The sequence below is a fragment of the Sceloporus undulatus genome, chromosome 8 (assembly GCF_019175285.1).
Source record: "Sceloporus undulatus isolate JIND9_A2432 ecotype Alabama chromosome 8, SceUnd_v1.1, whole genome shotgun sequence".
Taxonomy (NCBI): Eukaryota; Metazoa; Chordata; class Lepidosauria; order Squamata; family Phrynosomatidae; genus Sceloporus; species Sceloporus undulatus.
In genome coordinates this window covers 38,667,740-38,689,302 of record NC_056529.1, presented here as the reverse complement: position 1 = coordinate 38,689,302, position 21,563 = coordinate 38,667,740, and the positions used below count along the sequence as shown (strand labels likewise).

The following is a 21,563-nucleotide window of genomic DNA, read 5'->3' as shown; positions in this document are numbered from 1 at the left end:
TCCTTCCTTCCTTCCTTCCTTCCTTCCTTCCTTCCTTCCTTCCTTCCTTCCTTCCCAAGGTTACATGTTTACAATGAGACCCTATCACCCTTGGACTGCACTGATTTAAATCTCCCACTCAGGCATTCATAAGAAACAACCTTTCTGGAGATGTTCAGCTAAAGATGTGCCAGTTACTTCTAGCTGAGGAAACAGTGCAAGGGATCCAGGCAAAGAGAAAACAAAGTGATTTTTAGGTCCTGGCCATGGAGGAGTCATAGATTTAAATTATATATTGGTAAGTGCTGGGAGTGTGTTTCACAAGGCATGGATAGTGGTGGCGGTCAATTCTCTCTGGGGTTGTACAAGGCGTTGAAACCTGTGTCCCTTAGTGGAGGGGGACATTCAGGACCATGGAAAACTCCTTTAATGCAGCGGTTCCCAACCTGTGGGTCATAACCCCTTTGGTAGTTGAACAACCCTTTCACAGGGGTCACCTAAAACCACCGGAAAACCCATATTTCCAGTGGTCTTAGGAACTGAGACACCGCAATTTTATGGTTGGGGGTCACCATGACATGAGGAACTGTATTAAAGAGTTGTGGCATTAGGAAGGTTGAGAACCACTGCTTTAATGGATTCTCAACCTCATTGACAGGGAAGCTAGAAGCTGTTTCTGGGCTTGGTTTTCAAGTGCTGCCATCTTAACAAAGATAATAACCAGAATTCAGATTTAGCCATATTCGGCTGGAATATCAGCTGGAATATCTGTGTGCAAAAGGATCTTGTAGCACCTTTGAGACTAACGGAAAAAGAAATTGCACCCTGAGCTTTCGGAGACTTGGTCTGCTTCCACAGATACATTCATCCTCAACTGCAAACCCATCCAGGACTTTGACTATTCAACAATTGCTTCAACAGGTCCACACTGATTATGACTAACATCTTAAAGCATCTTACGCATTGCCGCATGTTGGTATTTCACAGTTGCGTCCCATGCGCAGGATGGTGATAGAAATTGTGTCGATGTCCCATCTTTTCAATTCTGGAAGGAAGGTGGGTGGATGAAGACCCTAAAAGTGCTAATGAATTTGACAAAGCTCTTCCCATCTTCGCTGCAATCGCTAGTAACCGTTATTTATGGCCACTTTAATGTCTCCCCATGTGGCAGGGATAAAAATAAATGCAAGAGAACATCTGGCTGATTTATCCCTGGTATCATCTTTCCCTGCTATTTCCAACTCCAAAGCATTGGTGCAACTCCCTTAGTAGGGACTTTCTTAGAAGAAAGTACTTTTTCTAGGTTAACAGGAGTAGCTGGGATGGGAGCTGAAAAGAGGAGGATGGACTGGATCTACCATCACCACCACCACCACCATCACCACCACCACCACCATCATCATCAGGCATTGTGTGTAGCAGTTTTGGATTCATAATCTAAATTTATGGATCCACGACTGCTCCGCATTCAGTAAGAGTATGTAATCTTCATTCCTTTAATATCTGCCTTTTGCCAAATGTTGTTGTTGTTGTGTTCCTTCAAGTCATCTCCAACTTATGGAGACCCTAAGGTGACCCTGTCACAAGGTTTTCTAGGGCTGAGAGTGTGTGACTTACCCCAAGGGTTTACATGTCTGAGCTAGGAATCAAACCCTGATCTCCAGAGTCTAAGTCCTACGCTCAGACCACTGCACCATGCTAGCTCTCTTTTGCGAAATTTGGGGATAAATCACCCATGTAGACAAGGACTAAAGGGCTAAGTCAGGCCTTTAGTCGGTGTGTGTGTGTTTTTCCAACTTACAGCAACCTTATCAGGGGGTTTCCTTGGCAAGATTTGTTCAGAGGAGGTTTGCTATTGCCTTCCTTTGAGGTTGAGAGAAAGCGACTTCGGAGAAATTTGGAAATACAGCAATCCTGGGCAATTGCTCTGTAGCTTCTGTGTGAATGCAAGAAAGCCTGCCCTTGCAAGGCAGCATGTCTTGATCTAGAATAATGTCTCTAGCTTTTTGGAGTTCTTCTCTTACTATCTAGCCCAATGTTTCCCAAACTTTGGTCCTCCAGATGTTTTGGACATCCTTTCCCAGAATTCCTGCTTGTTGGCCAAGCTGGCTGGGGCTTCTGGGAACATCAAAATATCTGGAGGACCAAAGTTTTGGAAACACTGCCCAAATCTGCTTCTCTGAAGATTTGGGCAGTGTTTCCCAAACTTTGGTTTTCCAGATCAGGGGTAGGCAACCTTTTTGAGCCGAGGGCCAGGTTGCTGTCCCTCAGACAACTGGGGGGGCCAAAGTCAATAAATAAATAAATAAATAAATAAATAATATAGGACAACATTTTCAAATGTAGGACACATTTTTTAAAAATGGAGGACATGCAAAAATTTGATGATTTTTAAAAAATGTAAATATAAATGCATGTTTCTTAGGCATGATCAAAATGGAGAAGTTGGCTGATATCAATATCACCATCACCACCATCATCATCACTATCATTGTTAAAGCAGACCTTTTAGCATTAAAAGCACCGAAAATACACAGAAATGCACTTCGGAAAGTCACACTGTCTCACCTTCAGAGAGAGTCTTCTTCTTCTTCCTCCTCCTCCTCCTCCTTCCTCCTCCTTCCTCCCTCCCTCCTGCTCCTTCCTTCCTTCCTTCCTCCCTCCTCCTCCTCCCTTCCTTCCTCACTCCTCCTCCTCTTCCTCCTCCTCTTCCCCGCCCCCTTCCTTCCCTCCTCGCGGCTGTCTGGCAGCCGCGGGAAGTGAAGGCTGGGGAGGAGGAGGAGGACCCCTGCCCCCTTCCTGCCCTGCCTGTCTTCCAGCTGAGGGCTGCTTGCATGAGAGGCTAAAGGCCCCGCACCCTCGCGTAAGCGGCCTTTGACCTCTTGCATGAGGGCGCAGGGCCTTTGGCCTCTTGGGTGAGAGGCCCGGTCTTGCCGCCGATTGTTGCCGGCATGGGGCCTTTGGCCTCTTGCGCGAGCGGTCTTTGGACCCGTGCCGGTGGCAATCAGCGGCAGGACCGGGCTTGGGCCGGTCCCAAGGCCTTGCGGGGCCGGATCCGGCCCACGGGCCGGGGGTTGCCGACCCCTGCTCCAGATGTTTTGGACTTCTTTCCCCAGAATTCCTGCTTGTTGGCCAAGCTAGTTCGGGCTTCTGTGAACTAAAGTTCAAAACATCTGGAGGAGCAAAGTTTGGGAAAATACTGACCAAATCTGCTTCTCTGCCGTTGCCACCTGCAGTGTTTCCCAAACTTTGGTCCTCCAGATGTTTTGGATCCAGGAGCAGTTGATGGATTGATTCCATCCCAGGTTTTGGGCCAGACCTGAAAGCATCCATATAGCTGAGTATTATTCCCCAGATAAGTCCATCACCTTGGATAGCTCTTTCCAAGTCCAAAGGAAAACCCGGGGTGGATTCACTGCCCAACTGACATGGAACTCATCGTTTGCAGCGGCAGATTTCTCCTCCTATCTTTCAGAGGAAGATAGAAGAGGTTTGCTCTGCGCATTACTGCCTTTCAGATATTTGCAGACCTTAATCATGTCCAAGTGAGCTGGGAGACTCTGGAGCATTAGCTCCAACATGCGAGCATTAGCATGGTTAAATAACTCTAATTTGTTAAATGTTAATCCTACCGAGAAAGTTTTTTTACAGAGTTAATTAGCGGATTCCTTCATTGTTTAATTTGTGAAAGCACTGAATTAAAATAATAATAATAATAATAATTTCAAAATGCCTAAAAAGGGGCCAGGAGCGAACGAGAGCAATGAGAAGCCACCGATTGTGACTCACCGATAATGTGGCTGAAGTTTAACAATTAAAATAATGAATTCGAAAACCGCGGTTGAACGTTTCAATGGAGTAGGCAAGCATAACAAATTATCTTTCCCCCCTTAAATGAAAATGAATTATTTCTAAGCTTTGTCAGAGCTTCTTTTAATTTGATCTTCTCCAGGTTAGATATACACAGTTATTTCAAACATCCCGCATAGGACTTGTTTTCCGGACTGATCTCCCCAATCACTCTTTCTCTTCTAGAGATAGTTGTTGCAAGAGACCAAGGACAGAAATTTTTAGCTTTGTGAGATCATTAGCCCTCTCTGTCAGAGAATTCTGGTGCCACAACAAACTACAAATCCCAGGATTCCATAGGATGGAGCCATGGCAGTTAATGCGGTATCAAAATTGCATGATTTCTGCAGTGCAGATGCAGCCTTAGATGCTGGGATGGAAGACATGCTGATCAATTCTGCAGATGACATTAAATCAGGAGAAGTAATATCCCAGACGACAGGATCAGAATTCAACATGATCTCAATAGATTGGAGATCTGGGTCCAAATGAACAAAATGAAAGTTATCAGAGATAAATGCGCTACACTGAGAAAGTGAAACAAAATACACACGTATAAAATGGGTGAGCGAATTCCCAGCGAATGTGGAGGGAAGAGTGTATAGTGTCCAGCGGAAGGGAAGTAGTAATGACCACCTGTTCCACTTTGGTCAGACCTTTCCAGTGCCAGGACTGGAACACTGTGTCCAGTTCTGGCACCACAGTTCAAGAAGGATATGGACAAGTTGGGATGTGTCCAGAGGAGGACAACCAAGATGGTAAAAAGTCTGGAAACCAAGCTGTGTGGAGAAAGGTTGAGCATGCTGAGGATGACACAACCAGAAACAGCATTTGATTTTATTTTCAGAGTCATTCCAGGAAAGTCTTCACCTTTCCTTCTGCTTGCAACAACTTTGCAAGGTATCTAGAGTTGGACGAGAAACCAAATACATGGTGGTTAATCCAAAGAGTTCTGACAGCCATTAGCATCATGTACGCTTCACCTTTGCACATTTGCATGCTTCACCTTGCACCTTTTGCTGGTAACTGAAGTCGAAAACATCTTGAGGACCAAAGTTGTGGAACCACTGCTCCAAATGCAACAGCGTCTGCAGCAGTACCCTTGAGAAAGGCTCTCCTCGTCCCTAGATATTTGCATTCTCTTTACATTTTGTGCAAAGCAGTTTCAGTCCCGTCAGGCATCCTTCAACCCCACAATTGCTTTTGCGCGGCCCTTTTAATTGCTTCTTTGAGAGAAATCCCCGCAGACCAATTATGGCCCGGGTATTTTTGTTTATTGCCAAAAGGCATTGGCCCATTGATGCAGTTATTGTGAGTTATGCAGGCTGTACGTCAACCGGCTATCTCTTTAGCAAGTTTCTGCCACAAACGGCTCTCACATCGTCACATTCCTCAGCCTCTGGGCCATGCTCAGAATGTCTCATGCAGGCCACCATTATTATGCATGTATATAGAATCATAGAATCAGAATCATAGACTCGTAGAGTTGGAAGAGACTGCAAGGGACGTCCAGTCCAACCCCCTGCCATGCAGGAACTCCCAATCAAAGCATCCCCAGTGACAGATGGCCATCCAGCCTCTGTTTAAAGACCTCTAAGGAAGAAAACTCCAGCACACTCCAAAGGAGTGTGTTCTAGTGTTGAACAGCCCTAACTGTCAGGAAGTTCCTCCTAATGTTGAGCTGGAATCTCTTTTCCTGCAGCTTTTCTCCATTCCTCCATTGTCTCATAGTCTCTGGAGCAGCAGAAAACAAGCTTGATCCCACCTGAATATGACATCCCTTCAAATATTTAAACAGGGCTATCATCTCACCTCTTAATCTTCTCTTCTCCAGGGTAAACATCCCCAGCTCCCTAAGTCGTTCTTCATAGGGCTTCATAGTTTCCAGACCCTTCACCATTTTAGTCGCCCTCCTTTGGACACATGGCTCCAATTTCTCAATGTCCTTTTTGAATTGCAGTGCCCAGAACTGGACACAATATTCCAGATGGGGCCTGACCAAAGCAGAATACAGTGGCACTATTATTTCTCTTGATCTAGACACTATACTTTTATTGATGCAGCCTAAAATTGCATTGGTCTTGTTAGCTGCTGCATCGCATTATTCACTCATGTTCAACTTGTGGTCTACTTGGACTCCCAGATCCCGTTCACAGGTAGTTTCATTCAGCCAGGTGTCCCCCATCCTATTTCTGTGCATTTCATTTTTCCTCCCTAAGTGCAGTACCTTACATTTCTCCGTGTTGAATTTCATTTTGTTAGCTTTGGCCCAGCTTTCTAGTCTATTCAGATCGTTTTGAATCTTGATCCTGTCCTCTGGAGTATTAGCTATTCCCCCTAATTTGGTATCATCTGCAAATTTGATAAGTATGCTCCCAATTCTGTCATCCAGGTCATTGATAAAGATGTTGAATAGCACCGGGCCCAGGACAGAACCCTGTGAGACCCCACTGGCCACTTCTCTCCAGGATGAAGAGGAAACAATGCTGAGCACCCTTTGGCTTCGGACAGTCAACCAATTACAAATCCATGTAAGAGTTACCTTGTCTAGCCCACATTTCACTATCTTGTTTGCAAGAATGTTATGGGAAACTGTGTCAAAGGCCTTACTGAAATCAAGATCTACTATATCCACAGCATTCCCTTTATTTAACAAGCTGGCAATTTTATCAAAGAAAGGGATCAGATTTGTCTGGCATGACTTGTTTCTCTGAAACCCGTGTTACCTTTTTGTGATTATGGCATTGCCTTCTAGATGTTCACAGACTCTCTGTTTAATGATCTGCTCCACAATCTTTCCTGGTATTGATGTCAGACTAACTGGACGATAAATGTTGGGAACCTCTTTTCCCCCTTTTTGAATATGGGGACTATGTTTGCCCTCCTCCAGTCTGCTGGGACTTCTCCTGTTCTCCAGGAGTTCTCAAAGACTATTATTGCCAACGGCTCCGATATTACATTTGCCAGTTCTTTTAATACCCTTGGATGTAGTTCATCTGGTCCTGGAGACTTAAATTCATTTAGATTCATATGCTGCTTTTCTCCTGGCATGGGACCCTTGGCAGCTTATGAAACACCTAAATCAATCCATGAAAACTGAGTGTTTGAAGCCTGTCCACGGTTTAGGAATTACGCTGCACAAAATTTACATGTGGGTTTATGTGCATGCGAGCGCATGAGCGCACAAAAACCAGCAATCCCTGTCCAGTCTCAAATATTATTTTTATTGCTAGCCCCCAATATTATTTTCTGTACAGGAAATGCAGTTTCCTGAGTTTTAAATGCTATTATTTTGAACGGAGAAAAACCTCTCCATGTGCCAATTTTGCAACAAGGAAGTCTTGAACTGAAAAGGCCCAGGACTGTCATCATCGGGGTTTTTCAGCATTCAAGAAGCAAGGCTTTTGATCCTTTTTGGAGAATATTTTCAAATATTCTTGCCATCCTCACTAGGAATGTCCAAAAAAAAATCTCATTTGGTGCTTTTCGGGCTTTCTTTTGAAGGAAGTCCAATTTTTGTAGTACGATTCCATAAAATAAATGTGATCCTTTGCTGCTCTTCAAACAGCGGACGTATGCCATATTGGCCGACGCATGTGCCATAATGCCAAACACAAAGGGGGTATTATTGCTATTATTATTTGTCGAGAGGAAAGTTGCCATTGTTCAAAGAGATCACTCAAAATAATAAAGCTAAACACTTTGCTTCTCATCATCAAACCCAGCTTAAGCACATGTGAAGCTTCTGTCTGGCTCCTTTCTCAGAGGATAAATCTCTTCAACCATTTTCTGTGACTCACAGGGTTGCAACAGCGAAAGGAACGTGGGATCAAAAGTTTGACGTTAAATCTGATGAACATCTAGTCTTCATAAAAGAAAGGAATATATATATATATATATATGCACCAGTTTTTCACATTTGAATGTGGGAAAGCTGAATTTCAGTTTTAAGGCACATTTCGTGATGATCAGCACATGAAAACTCAGAGCGGCATCCTGTTTGTGACATACACAACGGCAAGCCCACCTTACACTTGCACATGTATACAGTGGGTCCTCCACATTTGCTGTTGTTAGGAGCCCAGGATCCCATGAAAGTGGGGAAAAGGCAAATTAAAAAAAGAAACAACACATTTGTAGGTCCTTTGGCACAACTCTGTGGTCAACATTGCCCGACCTCAACCATAGAACTGTGTTGGAAGACCTACAAATGCCTGGAGAAGTGTTCGCTCTAGGAATCTCTAGGTACTCCCGCATGCCTCTATCGTCAATCTCTGGTGGGAGTTGACCACAGAGTCATGCTGGAGGGCCTAGAGAAGACTAGGGAGAACATATTAAATATGCAAACAATCAACTGCGCAAAAGTCAAAACTGCAAGCATAGAGGGATGATTGCATTTCTTGTTTTTAAATAATAATAATAATAATAATAATAATAATAATAATAATAATTTATATCCCGCCCCTCTGTGTAACACAACTGGGGCAGGCTACCATGGGACCACATTAGCCTTGGAAGCCTTGGAAGGGCTGCATCTCCCACCACAAAATCCCACAATTTTGTCCTGCAAATGTCCCAACTCCTTCTAGGTGCTACAGGGGACATATTCGCCATGCATTTATGCCACCGGGGCCATTTTAGGCTCAGGGAAGACCTTTTCCACCTCTGTATGAAGTGTCTGGAAGTGACTGATTCAAGTGAAAGGAGGAGGATGTTTCCATCTCCTTTCCACCAGAGAGCATGGCTGCAACAAGGACTTGTGAATAGGAGTCCTGCTGACAAATGTTGCAGTATTGCTGGTGGGAAAGGGCTGGAAATGTCATCCTCTTCACACTCCGATCAGCAGCTGTACGGACCCCCTTTTACCCAATGCTGGCTGCCAAGGAGGGCTTTTTGCAGTGTATAAGTAGTCTTGTTGAATATGGAGCAGTTACAGATCTGTAATTCTAGGTTACAACCCTGTGATTTCAGTACGGAATGTGAGCCCTTGACTATTTAAATCCCGGTGTGAAAATAGAATCCAAACATTGTGTACCACGGTATAGCTGACAAAACAGAATTAAAAATAGCCATGTAACGCAGTAAGAAGCCAGCATGGTATGGTGGTTTGAGCATTGGACTAGGACTAGGACCCTGGTAACTGAGTTCAGTTCCATGATCAGCTATGGAAATCTGCTGGGTGACTTGGGTGAATCACATCTTCTCAGCCCCAAAAGTCCCATGATAGGCTCACTTTAGGGTTGCCATAGGTTGGAAAGAACTTGAAGGCACACAACAACAACTTGGCGGAGATGGGAAACCAGTGTAGTTCATAGCTTTTTGTGGGTTCTTTGGGCTATGTGGCCATGTTCTAGAAGAGTTCATTCCTGACATTTCACCAGCATCTGTCGCTGGCATCTTCAGAGAATTCTGGCATGGAAGTGAGTGGGGTATATAGTCACACAGTGTATACACACACACACACACACACACACACACACCACTCTCTTCCATGCCAGCATTCTCTGATGATGCCGGCCACAGCTGCTGGCAAAACGTCAGGAATAAACTCTCCTAGGACATGGCCACAGAGACTGAAAAACCCACAAAAAAACTAGGAATGCCAGCCATGAAAGCCTTCGACTTCACAGTGTGGTGTAGTGGTTTGAGTGTTGGACTAGGACTTTGGAGATTGGAGTTCAATTCCTTGTTCAGCCATGGAAACCTGTTGGGTGAGTCACACTCTCTCAGCCCCAGATAATCCATGATTCCCAGTTCTGGGAAAAAAGTAATCCTCTTATTTATACAAATAAATATGATGATGATGGGTTCGTTGTAGGGTTGCCATGAGTCAGAAATGACTTGAAGGCGGACCACAACAACACAGAAGAGCTGAGACAACTACTCCTAGGAATGTGGAATCATTTCAACAAATCTTCGCCAGCGATTTGATGAGGATGCAGCTTCCCAGTGCCTCACCAACCAAAATGGAAGACTTCAGCCTGACACACGATGTGGAAATCACAAGAGAGAGTCTTTCACTCTTGCACCAGTTCCTCCGCACTTCTCCAGTGTTGCAATCTGAACCTCAATGTTGAGTTTTTCCAGGAGGGAGGACGGAGGAAGGAAGCTCCTAGAGAGGAAAGTTTCCTTTCTGCAATCTCCGAATCAGCAAGTCAGACAGCGGCAGAAAATGGAAACAAAAGAGGCCTTGCCTGAAAGGAGACAGTAAGCACTTTCAAAAAAGCTTGGGCAGCAGAACACAGAAGTATTGCTTCAGTGAAGCCACTTTCTCCCTCCCTATCTTTCTCTCTTTCTCTTTGCCAGGGTTTATTGTTGTTCTGTTTGTTTACTGCTTATGAAAAGCAATTTATAATTGTCATGGAGTCATTGATTTAGGAACACCTGTGGTCTGAGGGCACATCCCAGCTGCGGAGCTCAGCGGAACTAATTTAACACAAAACATACACCATCTTGTAGCCGCTGGGCCAGGAGAGCCCAGCGCAGCATCCAATGCAGATGCCAGCTTTTACCCAAATTCTGGCCCATCATGGTACTTGGACGCAATACAGCCAGATGCCATGAAAGGTGCTTATGTGCTGCTGTGCAGGTAGGCAGAAGGAAATCAGTCTTTTCCCAGTCCGTGCCACTTTTCGGTGCGTTCTCATAAATCTGTCCCGTCCCATATTCATTGTGAAAAAGAAACTCAGTTCAAATGATGAATGGTTAAAATTTCGGTGTTTCAGTGTTTTTGCCACTGTTTTCAAACCATGTGACTGGAATCCTGCTGGTTTCACACACACACCTGTAAGTTTCCTTATACCTGTGGTTGTATTTTCTTTTTAGCCGTTATGTAGTGGCATATTCAGTTCACAGCTGAGAAAATGGAGTCGGCAAGAGCAACCATTTCACAGGTAGAATTCGGAGGCACAACCAGGTTAGTCTGGAATGTCATTATGCAAAGGGATCTTTAGCGTATTTGAGACTAACTGTGCAAAGGAAGTAGTAGCATAAGCTTTCATAGGCTCAGGTCGACTTTCTCAGATGCATGGAGTGAACTGTTGCTCAGGAAGGACCTTTATAATCAGATTGTATGCATAGCCATAGAAATGCAAAACATGTGGGTATGGTGATGAAGTGTCAGGACCTCACCCCATGCATCTGAGGAAGCAGACCAAGTCGATGAAAGCTTATGCTACAACATCTTTCACACAGCTAGGGGCTATGCAGACTGCCCCTAAGTGGCAGCCCACAGCTGCATCCATTTTTGCCAGATTGGGTCCGCGGCAACCATACGCTGCAGCCCTAATCTGGCCTTTGCAGGGCGCAAAAAGGAGCAGCAAAAAGTGGCTCCATTTTGCACCCTACAAAGGGTGTGACAGGTGCAGCACTGCGGCATTATGGTGCTCCTGTGGTGCTTCTACATGTGGACACAGCGCCAGAGGAGCGTCGTAATGCTGCAGTGCGCTGTGTGGAGCAGCACGCATGTCATGCCACCCTGGGGCAGAGTCGGGGCATGCACCATGTGGACACTACACCCTGACCCTGCCTCCAAGCCAGCCTTTAAGGCCGGTCTGCACAGGGCCTTAGTCTCAAAAGTACTACAGGACCCCTTTGCATTTCACAGGTAGTTGTGCATGCTTGGATTGGACACCACATTTGTCAATACCTTCAGTGCATAGCCGATCCACTGGGATTGCAGAAACAGCCACCATGCACAATGGAGAAATAAGCAAGGACATTGGCAGGTACGCAATTTGTTGTAATGTGTCGATATTCAGCAGAAGGATGGTGTAGCTCAACCACCATGTAACTACATGAGTGTAGCTTTCAGAGATGGCCTGAAGACACATGACAACAGCAACAACAGTGACGTAAGTATCTCTTTGTATCAGCTAAACATATCCAGCCTTCCACCAAAATGAGTCTCGGGCAATAGACCCATTTCAATGCAGTGCAACCCAATGATGGCTATCATTGCATTGAATAATCGTGGCCCTAGTTCAACCGATCCTTTGTGCCTGCTTTAAAAAAACCCAAACAAACCTGTATCTCTCTGCAATGTTTTGTCCTCACAATAACCTTGCGAGGTAGGCGGCATGTGCGCCAAGTCCCCACCTGCTCCCCTCTAGCCCCACAGCCATCTCAAGTCACAACAAGACACTGTGTTTCTGGGTATTGCTGGCTTTTTCTCTGCAAGATGATGAGAACATTTGACATTTTGGGAGCATGTCAGGATGACAGCTGTATCCCAAAATAGCAAGTTGCCTGGCCCCCATTTCTACGTGAAAAGCCATATGCTTTTTGAAGGAGCTTTGCTCCAATCCCCTTCTTCCCTTAAACCTGCATGGTGCTTTAGAAAATCAGATTTAGAGAAACTCCCCAGCTGACAAGCCAAATTCAGCTCCGGTTCTATTAGGCTCATATTCTATCATGTAGCCTGGCATGGCAGGCCCAATGCAGTATGACAGCCTCCTGGCATAGCAGTCTTTTGGACGGAGGTTCTGTTTTTCTATTAAAACTATGATCTCCTCTGGAACAAACGCACCATTTTTCATTCATAAATTGACAGCGGAGATCTGCTTCCATAAAGACACGCTCTGATTCAACACAAGCAGCAATGAATTAAACTAAGGCATCCTGCATCTTAATGGCAAGGATGAGTGGAATGGGCATGCGTTGGTTACGAAGGGTGTTGGCAGAGGTTAGACAATGATTTAGAAACTAAAGGAGGTTTATTCATAATTGGAAGAGCTTTTTGAACTTGTGCAACGTCTTAAAGAATTTTGTATCCTGGAAATGGAAGAAGGGATGGAAATCCAAAACCACAAGGTCACTTCTAGCTATATTCTCTCGCTGCACATCTCCATTAAGGATGGACAGAATACATTTCTGGCCCTGTCAGCAAGCCTTCTCTACCCAGATCCAGAACCCCCCAAACCCAGTCTGGACTAGTCAAGGGTTGCTGGTTTCTTCCTCCCCTCCATTGTGTTTTCTTGGTGTGTTCTCCTGGCCATATGTCTGCCGCGTTCTTCTATCTCGCCATCTGCGCGTACCACCTCCAAATAACGTACTGGCTGTTCCAGATCTTCAGTTTCATTCATCATTACATTTCATGCTAGGAACAAACTTCAAAGCTTGTGTCAGCAACAGCTGCTTGCGCATTGCAATCAGCTTCTCTATATTCTCTGCTAAAGAACGTGTCAGAAAGGCATCGTTCCTGGGCTTTTCCTTGGTCTGCCTCTGTGGGGAAAAGGGGAGAAAAAGGCAGATTCAGGTTGTGGAATCTTCTGAGAGATCTGTAGTGCTTCTGAGAACGCAACGATTTCTGCATCTGAACTCCTTTCCTTCACTTATTTTGACCTGAATGTTTTGGGACCTCAATACTGGGATTGCAATTCACAATGCACAATGCACAATGCCTGCCCCAGTTTTAAGATCTCCAGGGCTTTCTCTCAGTCCCATCACCATCACAGTAATATCTAGTGAGGACACCAAAGACAGGACCTTCTCGGTGACTTCTCCCATTCTGTGGGACTCTCTTCCACATGAAGCTCAATGAGCCCACTTTTACTGTTCACTTTCATCTGGCAGCTTAAGACCTTTATATTAGGACAGGCCTTTCGTTGGTTTTTTAAAACATGGCAGAACAGCTTCAAAAACGATGCGCTGTGTTTTTAATGTGCATGTTTTTCATTGTGTTTTGAACGTACCTTTACATGCTTTTATTACTACTGCTTTTTATATATTGATTTATTTTACTTTTGTGGCATAATGTTTTAGCTGTTTTAAGTTATTGTAAGCTGCACTGAGAGCCAGCTTGATGTAATGGGGAGTCCGACACGGCGGCCGAGGGACAGACCCAGGCAAGTCTTCCAGACACGGAACATCTTGCAACTGCGAATATCCCCAATTCACCAAACCTTTATGGGGCCTATCAAAAAATACACACAACAGAATAGGCAGGCTTTCAACGTTTCGCTGGCTTCTTCACCAGGCAAAGGTGTTTTATATTGAGATTCAAAAGCTTACATAAGGGTGCCCAGTCTTTGTGGCCCCTTACATAAACTAATGCTAGATCAGGACTTGGGGGCTGTGGACACCAACTGTCATGGGCCAAGAGTTGCAGGAGTGGGACCTGGAGGAAGAGTCCAATGGGATACAGGTTGCTGAGGAAGGGACCAAGGCAAGTCTTCAGAAAAGGAACAGCCCTCAGCTTTCCCTGCTGAAGAGCTCCATCCAGCTCCTCCTGTGGAATTGCAGCTTCAGCCAGCAGGACAAGGGCAAGACTCCCCTGCAGCTGAGACAGAGGACACAGTTGGGGTCTTATGGCCTCTTAAGTCCTCCATGAAGGTGGAGGGACAAAAGGATCCAACAAAAGGTAGAGCTAAGAAGCCATTGCTCAGCCAGGCTGCAGCCTAAGCAGCAAGCAATCAAGCTCTGATTAGAACCAGCTGGTTTCAGGCAACTTAAGAGCTGAGTTTGCCTAAAGGGTTGCTGGAAGGAACTTGTCTGTTTCTTAGCCAGGGTTCCTGTTTCTGGACTCCTAGATTTCTACTTCAGACCTCTTGGCTTCTTCTTTACCTTTGGACTGTGTTGATCTTGATTCCTGTTGCCTCCTTTGATTTGGACATCTTGACCAATACCTTTCTCTTAACTGACTCTCCCAGGCAAGGATGTTTTCAAGCTGTTTGTAATTCACCACCGAGGTGCATGTTTGGTGAACCAGCACAGTACCACGGTCATGGCTCTGTGGAGTCATACATATGCATAGTTGCATATGCATAACTCTTGATTATGCATCCATAATCCCAGCTGATTGTGATGGTCATTTTTCTATAGCACAGGTAGCGTAGCTTGCTTTGTGGCATAACTAGGTGAAGACGATTGACTCAGTCATAAACTGTTCAATGACTGTTAAGAAAAAGTTGGGTTCTTTGATTAAAAGCAAAACAAAATGCAAAATTACTGTAGAACTATGTACACTGTGAACTGAGGATTTAGTCATAAATGGCCAGAGGTAAGAGAAATGGGGACCAATTTGGAGAAGGTGATTATGAGTATTCGGGACAGAGGGAAAAAGAGATGAAAGTTTTGAGCCCGGCCATGTGCTTCAAGGGCTACCGATGGAGTAGCTCTGGCCAGCAGCAGAGGGAGCTAAAGAAATGGAAGTGACAGCGGCAAGCTTTGCAAAAGCACTGAAACACCAGCTAAATTTTTTAAAAGAAGACTGAGCATATCGGAGCCGGAGAGAGAAAGCAAGAGAGCTTCCCCAAATCTCCCCCCCCAAAAAAAGAGGCAGCTTTGCCAGGCCCCAAGAAAGACGTACAAGTCCAGCACACAAGGACCTATTGCTTGAAAGCTAGGCATGTCCACGCCTTCCAGCAGCCTGGAGGATGCAGTGAAACCGAGAGCCCGAGATGGCAAGATGAGACGCGAGGAAGGGGATGATCCACAACCTGAAGGGAAGAGACTGAAGCTGGGGAATGAAGGAGGGAACAGTGGAAAAGAGGAAGGAGAAGAAGGTGGTGGTGGAGGAGAACAAGGAGGAGAAGAGAGTGACAGAATGTTTTGCGCCGGGAGAGAAGAGTCTGGGACCCAGACGGAGGGAGACGGAGAAGGCCAAACTGTAAGTAAAGATTTTTTTTGCAAGGTGTTGTGTCTATGTGAAAAGGCATGTATGTGTGCATATCAGCATGACCTTCCGTTACAAAGTTGATCAGATTTTGCCCAGTTGAGACATGAGTGACACAGTCCTGCCTTGTGAACCTTGTGTTCAATGCTGCCATTGAACCATTCTGTTTCTTCCTTGCCTAGAATTTGGAAACGTGTGGCCACGGGTCCCTTGCTCTACTGAGATATGTTTTCCTGGGTGCTTTCGTTCGCGGGAAAGCAATCCCTCTTGGTTTGGGACAGCTGTTAACTCTTCATCAGCCTAGGCCTTTGCCTCGCTTCGAGACTCGGGGACAGTAGGAGAACCTTGAAAACAGACCAAGAAATGCTTTTGTGGCTGGTGGCAACTCATAAAGGGGGATACTTCGAATATTTTGGGGTGGTTGTCAAAAGGAGATGCATACCATTGCTGGAGTGGGGGGAATGCAGTTAGACTGTGTTTGAAGTCTCTCTCTGGTTTGGATCATCTGAGTTTCTTGGCACAGTTGGGTTGTTGTTGTTGTTGTTGTTGTTGTTGTTGTTGCCATTACTCTTTTAATAATTCATACTGTGTGCTTTCAGTGTGTGCAGGGAAGTGGCTGAAAGGCTGCTTAGGAGGAAGAAAGGGAATAAAACAGATGGGTTGCATGGCGAAGTCCTTTCATCTCTTCCTTCTCCGATGGAGGCAGGTGAACTTCTGCTTGGCTCTGCCACTTTTGCTTTTTCCTCCCCTGTAAGCATTAGCTGGCTGGTTTCTACAAAGAGGGAGCTGGAGTTAACTAAGTTTGCTCACTAAGTTTGCGGTCTTGTCTCCTTTCGAAAGGCGTCCTCTCCTAACCCTCCCCTGTGCCCCACTGATGCTTTTATTTCCTGGAGCTGAAGCCCAATAGGGAATCAATGAGTGATGCAAGCTTTAGGAGGATTTACCAACAAAACCATTGGAAAGGCTGGGAGGGATTGTGTGAGAGACAGGTTTTTGTGTGATTCATCCTACTGGCAGATTATTTCTCCGAATGCTTGGATTGCCTGTTTGACAACATGCTATTAGTATTTAACACATCGCCGTTGGTGCACAGGGAAAGTAAGTAGCGGGTGGGAGGCTTCCTTTAGCACAATGCTGCTTTCTGTTAGGTGTTTTTGCCTACTGTTTGCATGCTTTGGAGAATTCTGACGCATGGTCGAGGCTGCGCCATCCTATGGTAACTGAACAGATCTTGCTAATTCAGATAAAGGATTAAGATAAGGTGACTTGAACTCCTGTAATGATGGATGGATTGATGGGATTAGGAAGTCATAAGCCAAATAGGGTCTTCAAGAGATTCAAAGGAATGTCAAAAGCAGAATCTTTGCTCTTGTCAATTCAGTTGCTCCACCTGGGAATGGAAATATACAGTCTTGATGAATGTCAATGTGCAGAAAATGCACATCACTTGTTCAGCATGCACACGCTTGCAAAGCTTAAAGGCAACTCTGTGAAGAGGTACAAAACAGGTGTGTGTGTTCGAACGGAAGTGGTTTAAATGTGCGTTGTTGAGAAAATGTGCAGAAGCATACTTTGGAGATGAAGAATGTAGATTGCAATTTGTACCCCCAGGGCATGCTAACCCTACATCAGACCCCACCAATTCTTTATTTTTATGCCTGGAAATAGTCTGAACTGCCACCAAATGTCAAATAGCTTGACATTGGTTTGGTCCCCCCCTCCCCAAACTCTGCAAACCAAACCAAAGGCAATCCCAGAACTGTTACATTAGGCTCAAAAACAAAACCAGAAGTGACATCACATCTCTTCTGGTTCACCCATAATGCATGGTGCTATGCCCTAGGGTTAAACCTGTGGTTGCAATTTGTCCCCAATACCAGGTGAGTTACCCGCTCTTGCTTTTGTAATGCAAAAGTCATGCAGATCAAAGGATTTGCACAAAGTAATGCACAGATTAGGAAGAAGGTAAGAAGAAACCTCAAAGTCTCACAACCTGTTGCAAAAGAAGGACTGCAAGGAGTGTGTTAGGTAAGGGTTCGAAAAAGTCAGTGAAACCAACATGGAGAGATTTTGACATTCTGAGTTTCAGGCTCTCTGAGCATCTCCCAGATTTGGATATCTCTCAGAAGGGGCAGTTTTATTTTCAAACAATTGTTGGAGTCCAGTGGGGTTAGTAGTCCCAAATATTGTGTTGTTGTTGCGTGTGACTTCAAGTCATTGCTGACTTAATGACAGCCCTAAGGCAAATCTATCATTGGCTTTGCCATTGGCTTCTTCTGAGGCTGAGAGAGTGTGACTTGCCCACATTTGTGGGGTTTCCATGGCTGAATGGGGATTTCAACTCTGGTCTCCCAAATTTCCACTCCAGTAGTCAAACCACTAAACCACACTGGCTCTTTCCCAACTCTTGTAGACCCATTGGATCAACTGTGGACCCATTGCATGAATCATTTGAACCTTAGGAAGAATCCAGAAGAGATATTGCTGCTGCTTCTGCTGTTGTTGTTGTTGTTGTGCCTTCAAGTCATTTCCAACTTATGGCCATGGGGTTTTCTTGGCAAATATCTTTAGAGGGGGTTTGCCATGGTCATCCTCTGAGGTTGAGAGAGTATGACTCGCCCAAGGTTACCCTGTGGGGTTACATGTCTGGGCCAGGATTTGAATCCTGGTCTCATAAGATCAGTGTTCCAGCTCCCATGCCACAGTCATGCCATTTACCTCCAGCCTCTTTGCCATGGGGTCACAACAGAAGAAACTAGAATAGTTGGGGGAGAAAGCAAGATTTTCTCATCAATGGCTTCCAAACCCTGGGACTGACATCTGGTTTGATGTTAAGATAAGGCCACCTTCTTTCAAAGGAAGCCATGGGTATTATTAATGCTCCATGTCTTGGCTTCTCTGATATGCCACAATGCACTGCTGCTGCCTTGGGTAAATGGGCTTTCCCAACTAATGGAAGTAGAGCAGAGAAAGGGCCAGCTAAGGCTGCATCCCTACTGCAGAAATAATCCAGTTTGACACCACTTTAACTGCCATGGCTATGTAATTCTGGGAATTGTAGCTTTGTGAGACATTTTGCCTTCTCTGCCAGAGAGAGCTCTGGTGCCACAACAGACTTCAAGTCCTAGACTTCCATAGCATTGAGCCATAGCGGTTAAAGCGGTGTCAAACTGGATCGTTATTGCAGTGCAGATGCAGCAAAAGACTCTTGAAGGATGAAAGAGCCAGTGAGGTGTCTCTATCTGGTTTTCTTATCAAACCTGCTTGTGATCACCGTGGAACCAAGAGAAGGTCCTTCCCTTAAAACCTAGGTAGACTCATATTGGGGAATACAGTTGCTCAGACAGTCTGTGTTGCAAGCTTTATAGGTCCATCACTACAAGTCTTTGGAGTCAGTCCTCCATGGCCAAAAAAAGTCCAGATGATTTTGAGTTTTGCTTTTCCTAATAGCTTCCACACTTGTGCAAAAGGGTCATACCGGAGTCTCCTGGGATATATTGAAACAGAATCCATTCAATCGGTGATCCCTTTTTAATATTATTTCTTTTTTAAGAAGGAAAGAATAATCTATTTAACCGGCTTTAATGGCCTCAGAAGTCCAGGCAATCAATGGCTGCGCTGCAGCAAGATTCCTTAATAGTCCATAATGATTTCTATTAAAGGAGTACATTAAAAAATATTATGGCTTTTATTGGACTGGTTGTAAAAGGAAATTCCACGCTGTATACAAAGGTTTCTTTTTTAAATGTTTATTGCATTATAACTTCTGACTCAGCGGATCTTCCTGGGAGAAGAAGGAAAGCTGCGGGATGCAGATAAACTTGCCTTGAAACCCCATCCCAGTTCGAAACCTTGTCACTGATTTCCTTTTGCAAGAAGGCCCACAAGGGATTGTATTCTGTTCAGTGCAGGATCCGAGGGTTGAACATTTCCCATAGCAGGGCTGTACGTATTCCCTTAATTTTCTTCTCAAAGGAAACAACGCTGTGAAAAAGTCTGCAAAAAACACACCGTTTTTTGCAACCCATTCACAATTTTGGGGCTTTTATCCGTGCAAATTTCATCGGTGGTTGTTGGCACAGCCTTTCTGCCCAGGAAAGAGTGTTTTCAGAGCCTAAAATAATAGTTTTGCAAATAAAATGTTATTCCCTGTATAGAAAACACTATTTTCGGTTGCAAAATGGCTCTGCATGAATTTTGCGCAGAATAAATCCTGAAATGCAAGGCATCTCACCAGCCCAGATTTCTTTTCGCTAGGGTTTTAAAGATGTGTTTTTCAACCTTTATGCACATATTGACAGTCAAAGCAGTTTCAGTCTGCTATAACTATAGTGTTGATAAGGGATGGGCAAAGTGTGGCTGCCCAATTGTTGTCTGGAAACCACACACAATATCCCCCAAATGTGTAAGATACATGAACCGCCATGAAACCGCAACCAAAACCTCAACCCCTTTGCTATATTCCAACAATATTTATTTTCCTTTGCTGTGTGTCTTCAAGTTGTTTCTGACTTATGGTGAACCCAAGGTGACCCCATCATGGGGTTTTCCTGGCAGATTTCTTCACGGGGGTCTTACCATTGCCATCCTCTGAGGCTGAGAGAGTGTGACTTGCCCAAGTCCCTTCAAAATGGCAGCCAGAAGTGGTGTGGTATGACTACTGAGCACCGATGTGCAAGCGACTTAAAGAAGAAGGATCCCTTTGTCTTAGTAGACACATCTTTGGGGATCATGTGCGCGGAACCAGAGGTAGAACTGGATCAAGTCCAACACATTGTAACCTGAATCCTATTGCCTTTCCCAACTAAACTAGACCCATTGGAGCAGTTCTTGAATACTGTTGTTGGGAGGGACCATCTTAAGTATGCCCCCCTCCCAAAAAAAAAAAAATTTGGTAGATCGTTTTCTTTTCATTTGGATCCAGACATTTCGTTCCAGGCTTTAAGATGGGGAAGAACACCTTTGCACTTTCTGGGTTGCATTTCAAGAAAGTTGAAATAAGACGGACCCTGCAAACAGGGCTGGGTGATTTCCTGCCAATTCCTAATCCTTTTGTAGTAAGTAGATTTTTGCTCCTCTTCTGGCTGGATGTTAAAAATATCAACAAATGGGGCTTCCTCTGCTTCCCACAACTTTAATCATTCTTGCTGTCCTGTTTTGCATTGCTTACAGTGCCATGTATTTTAAAGGGGAGGCACAACTACCATGCAAGGCATCTGGGATAAACCCCTGACGCTCACATATATATTATATATATATATATATTATTATATATATATATATATATAGTTACACACACACCACACACACACACACACAGCTGCCCTTGAATGGTAAAGGGACCATGTTTCAATAGATGGGGTTCAGTTTCATGTTCAGTGGAGGTAGAGCACTCGGAGCCTTCGGTGCCATCCATTTCGCATAATGAAAGACACACAGAGTTTTCTCATCCATAACAAAAAATAAAAATCCCCCAAATCCATAATGTGTATTACATTTAAAGAGAATCTGAAAATCCTCCATGCACTTTCATGCCCTTTTGGTTGGCCTAATCAGGCATTAGACTAGTATGGATTGTGGGATATGTCGATGTGCATTGCTTAAACATGGCGTGAAAAGCATCTTCTTCTTTTTTCTCCTTCTCCTCCTTTTTTTTCTTCCTCATCCTCTTCCTCTTCCTCTTCTTAGCCCTGGACTCAGGGAAGCGTGCAAACATTAAAATAGATAAAACTAAAAGCTCCCTCAATGACAGAATACAAAAGCAAAAATTAATTAATCTATCAATACAACCGAAAGCAATTTTAAAACATTATCCCCTAAATGTCAGGAATACACGCAATGCGCACATTATTAAGAGCTCTTCTCCCATGTAAGCCAAGCCTGTTGAAAAACCTGAAGGTCTGTTGTGCCAAAAAAACACCCAACCGCCCCCAAATAAAACCCTCCATTGGACACTGTAAGCACACCATGGAGGGTGGAAGAGGGCTCCAAAATGTGGGAGCAGCCCCTGAGAAGATCCTCAGATTGGTCCTACCAGAGGTACCAGAGGTGGTGGGTTTATTAGGCATTGTATTTTATTGCATTTTATTTCATTTTAATATTGTTGTAAGCCCCCTTGATC

At 44.6% G+C, this 21,563-nt stretch overlaps 1 protein-coding gene across 8 annotated transcripts in view; it reads left to right on the top strand.

The window, feature by feature from the left end:
* The first annotated feature begins 15,068 nt into the window (after positions 1–15,068).
* The window catches only part of RBFOX1 (RNA binding fox-1 homolog 1), a 1,322,412-nt gene continuing 1,315,917 nt past the window's right edge, over positions 15,069–21,563 (top strand). For 3 of the 8 annotated variants that reach the window (XM_042437941.1, XM_042437944.1, XM_042437938.1), the window contains exon 1: positions 15,072–15,436. In XM_042437941.1, the coding sequence (XP_042293875.1) occupies positions 15,176–15,436 (261 nt within the window). In that variant the 5' untranslated portion in view covers positions 15,072–15,175. Of the gene's footprint in view, positions 15,437–21,563 lie in introns of all 8 variants that reach the window. The other 5 variants (XM_042437945.1, XM_042437936.1, XM_042437937.1 and 2 more) reach the window with 4 other exon arrangements.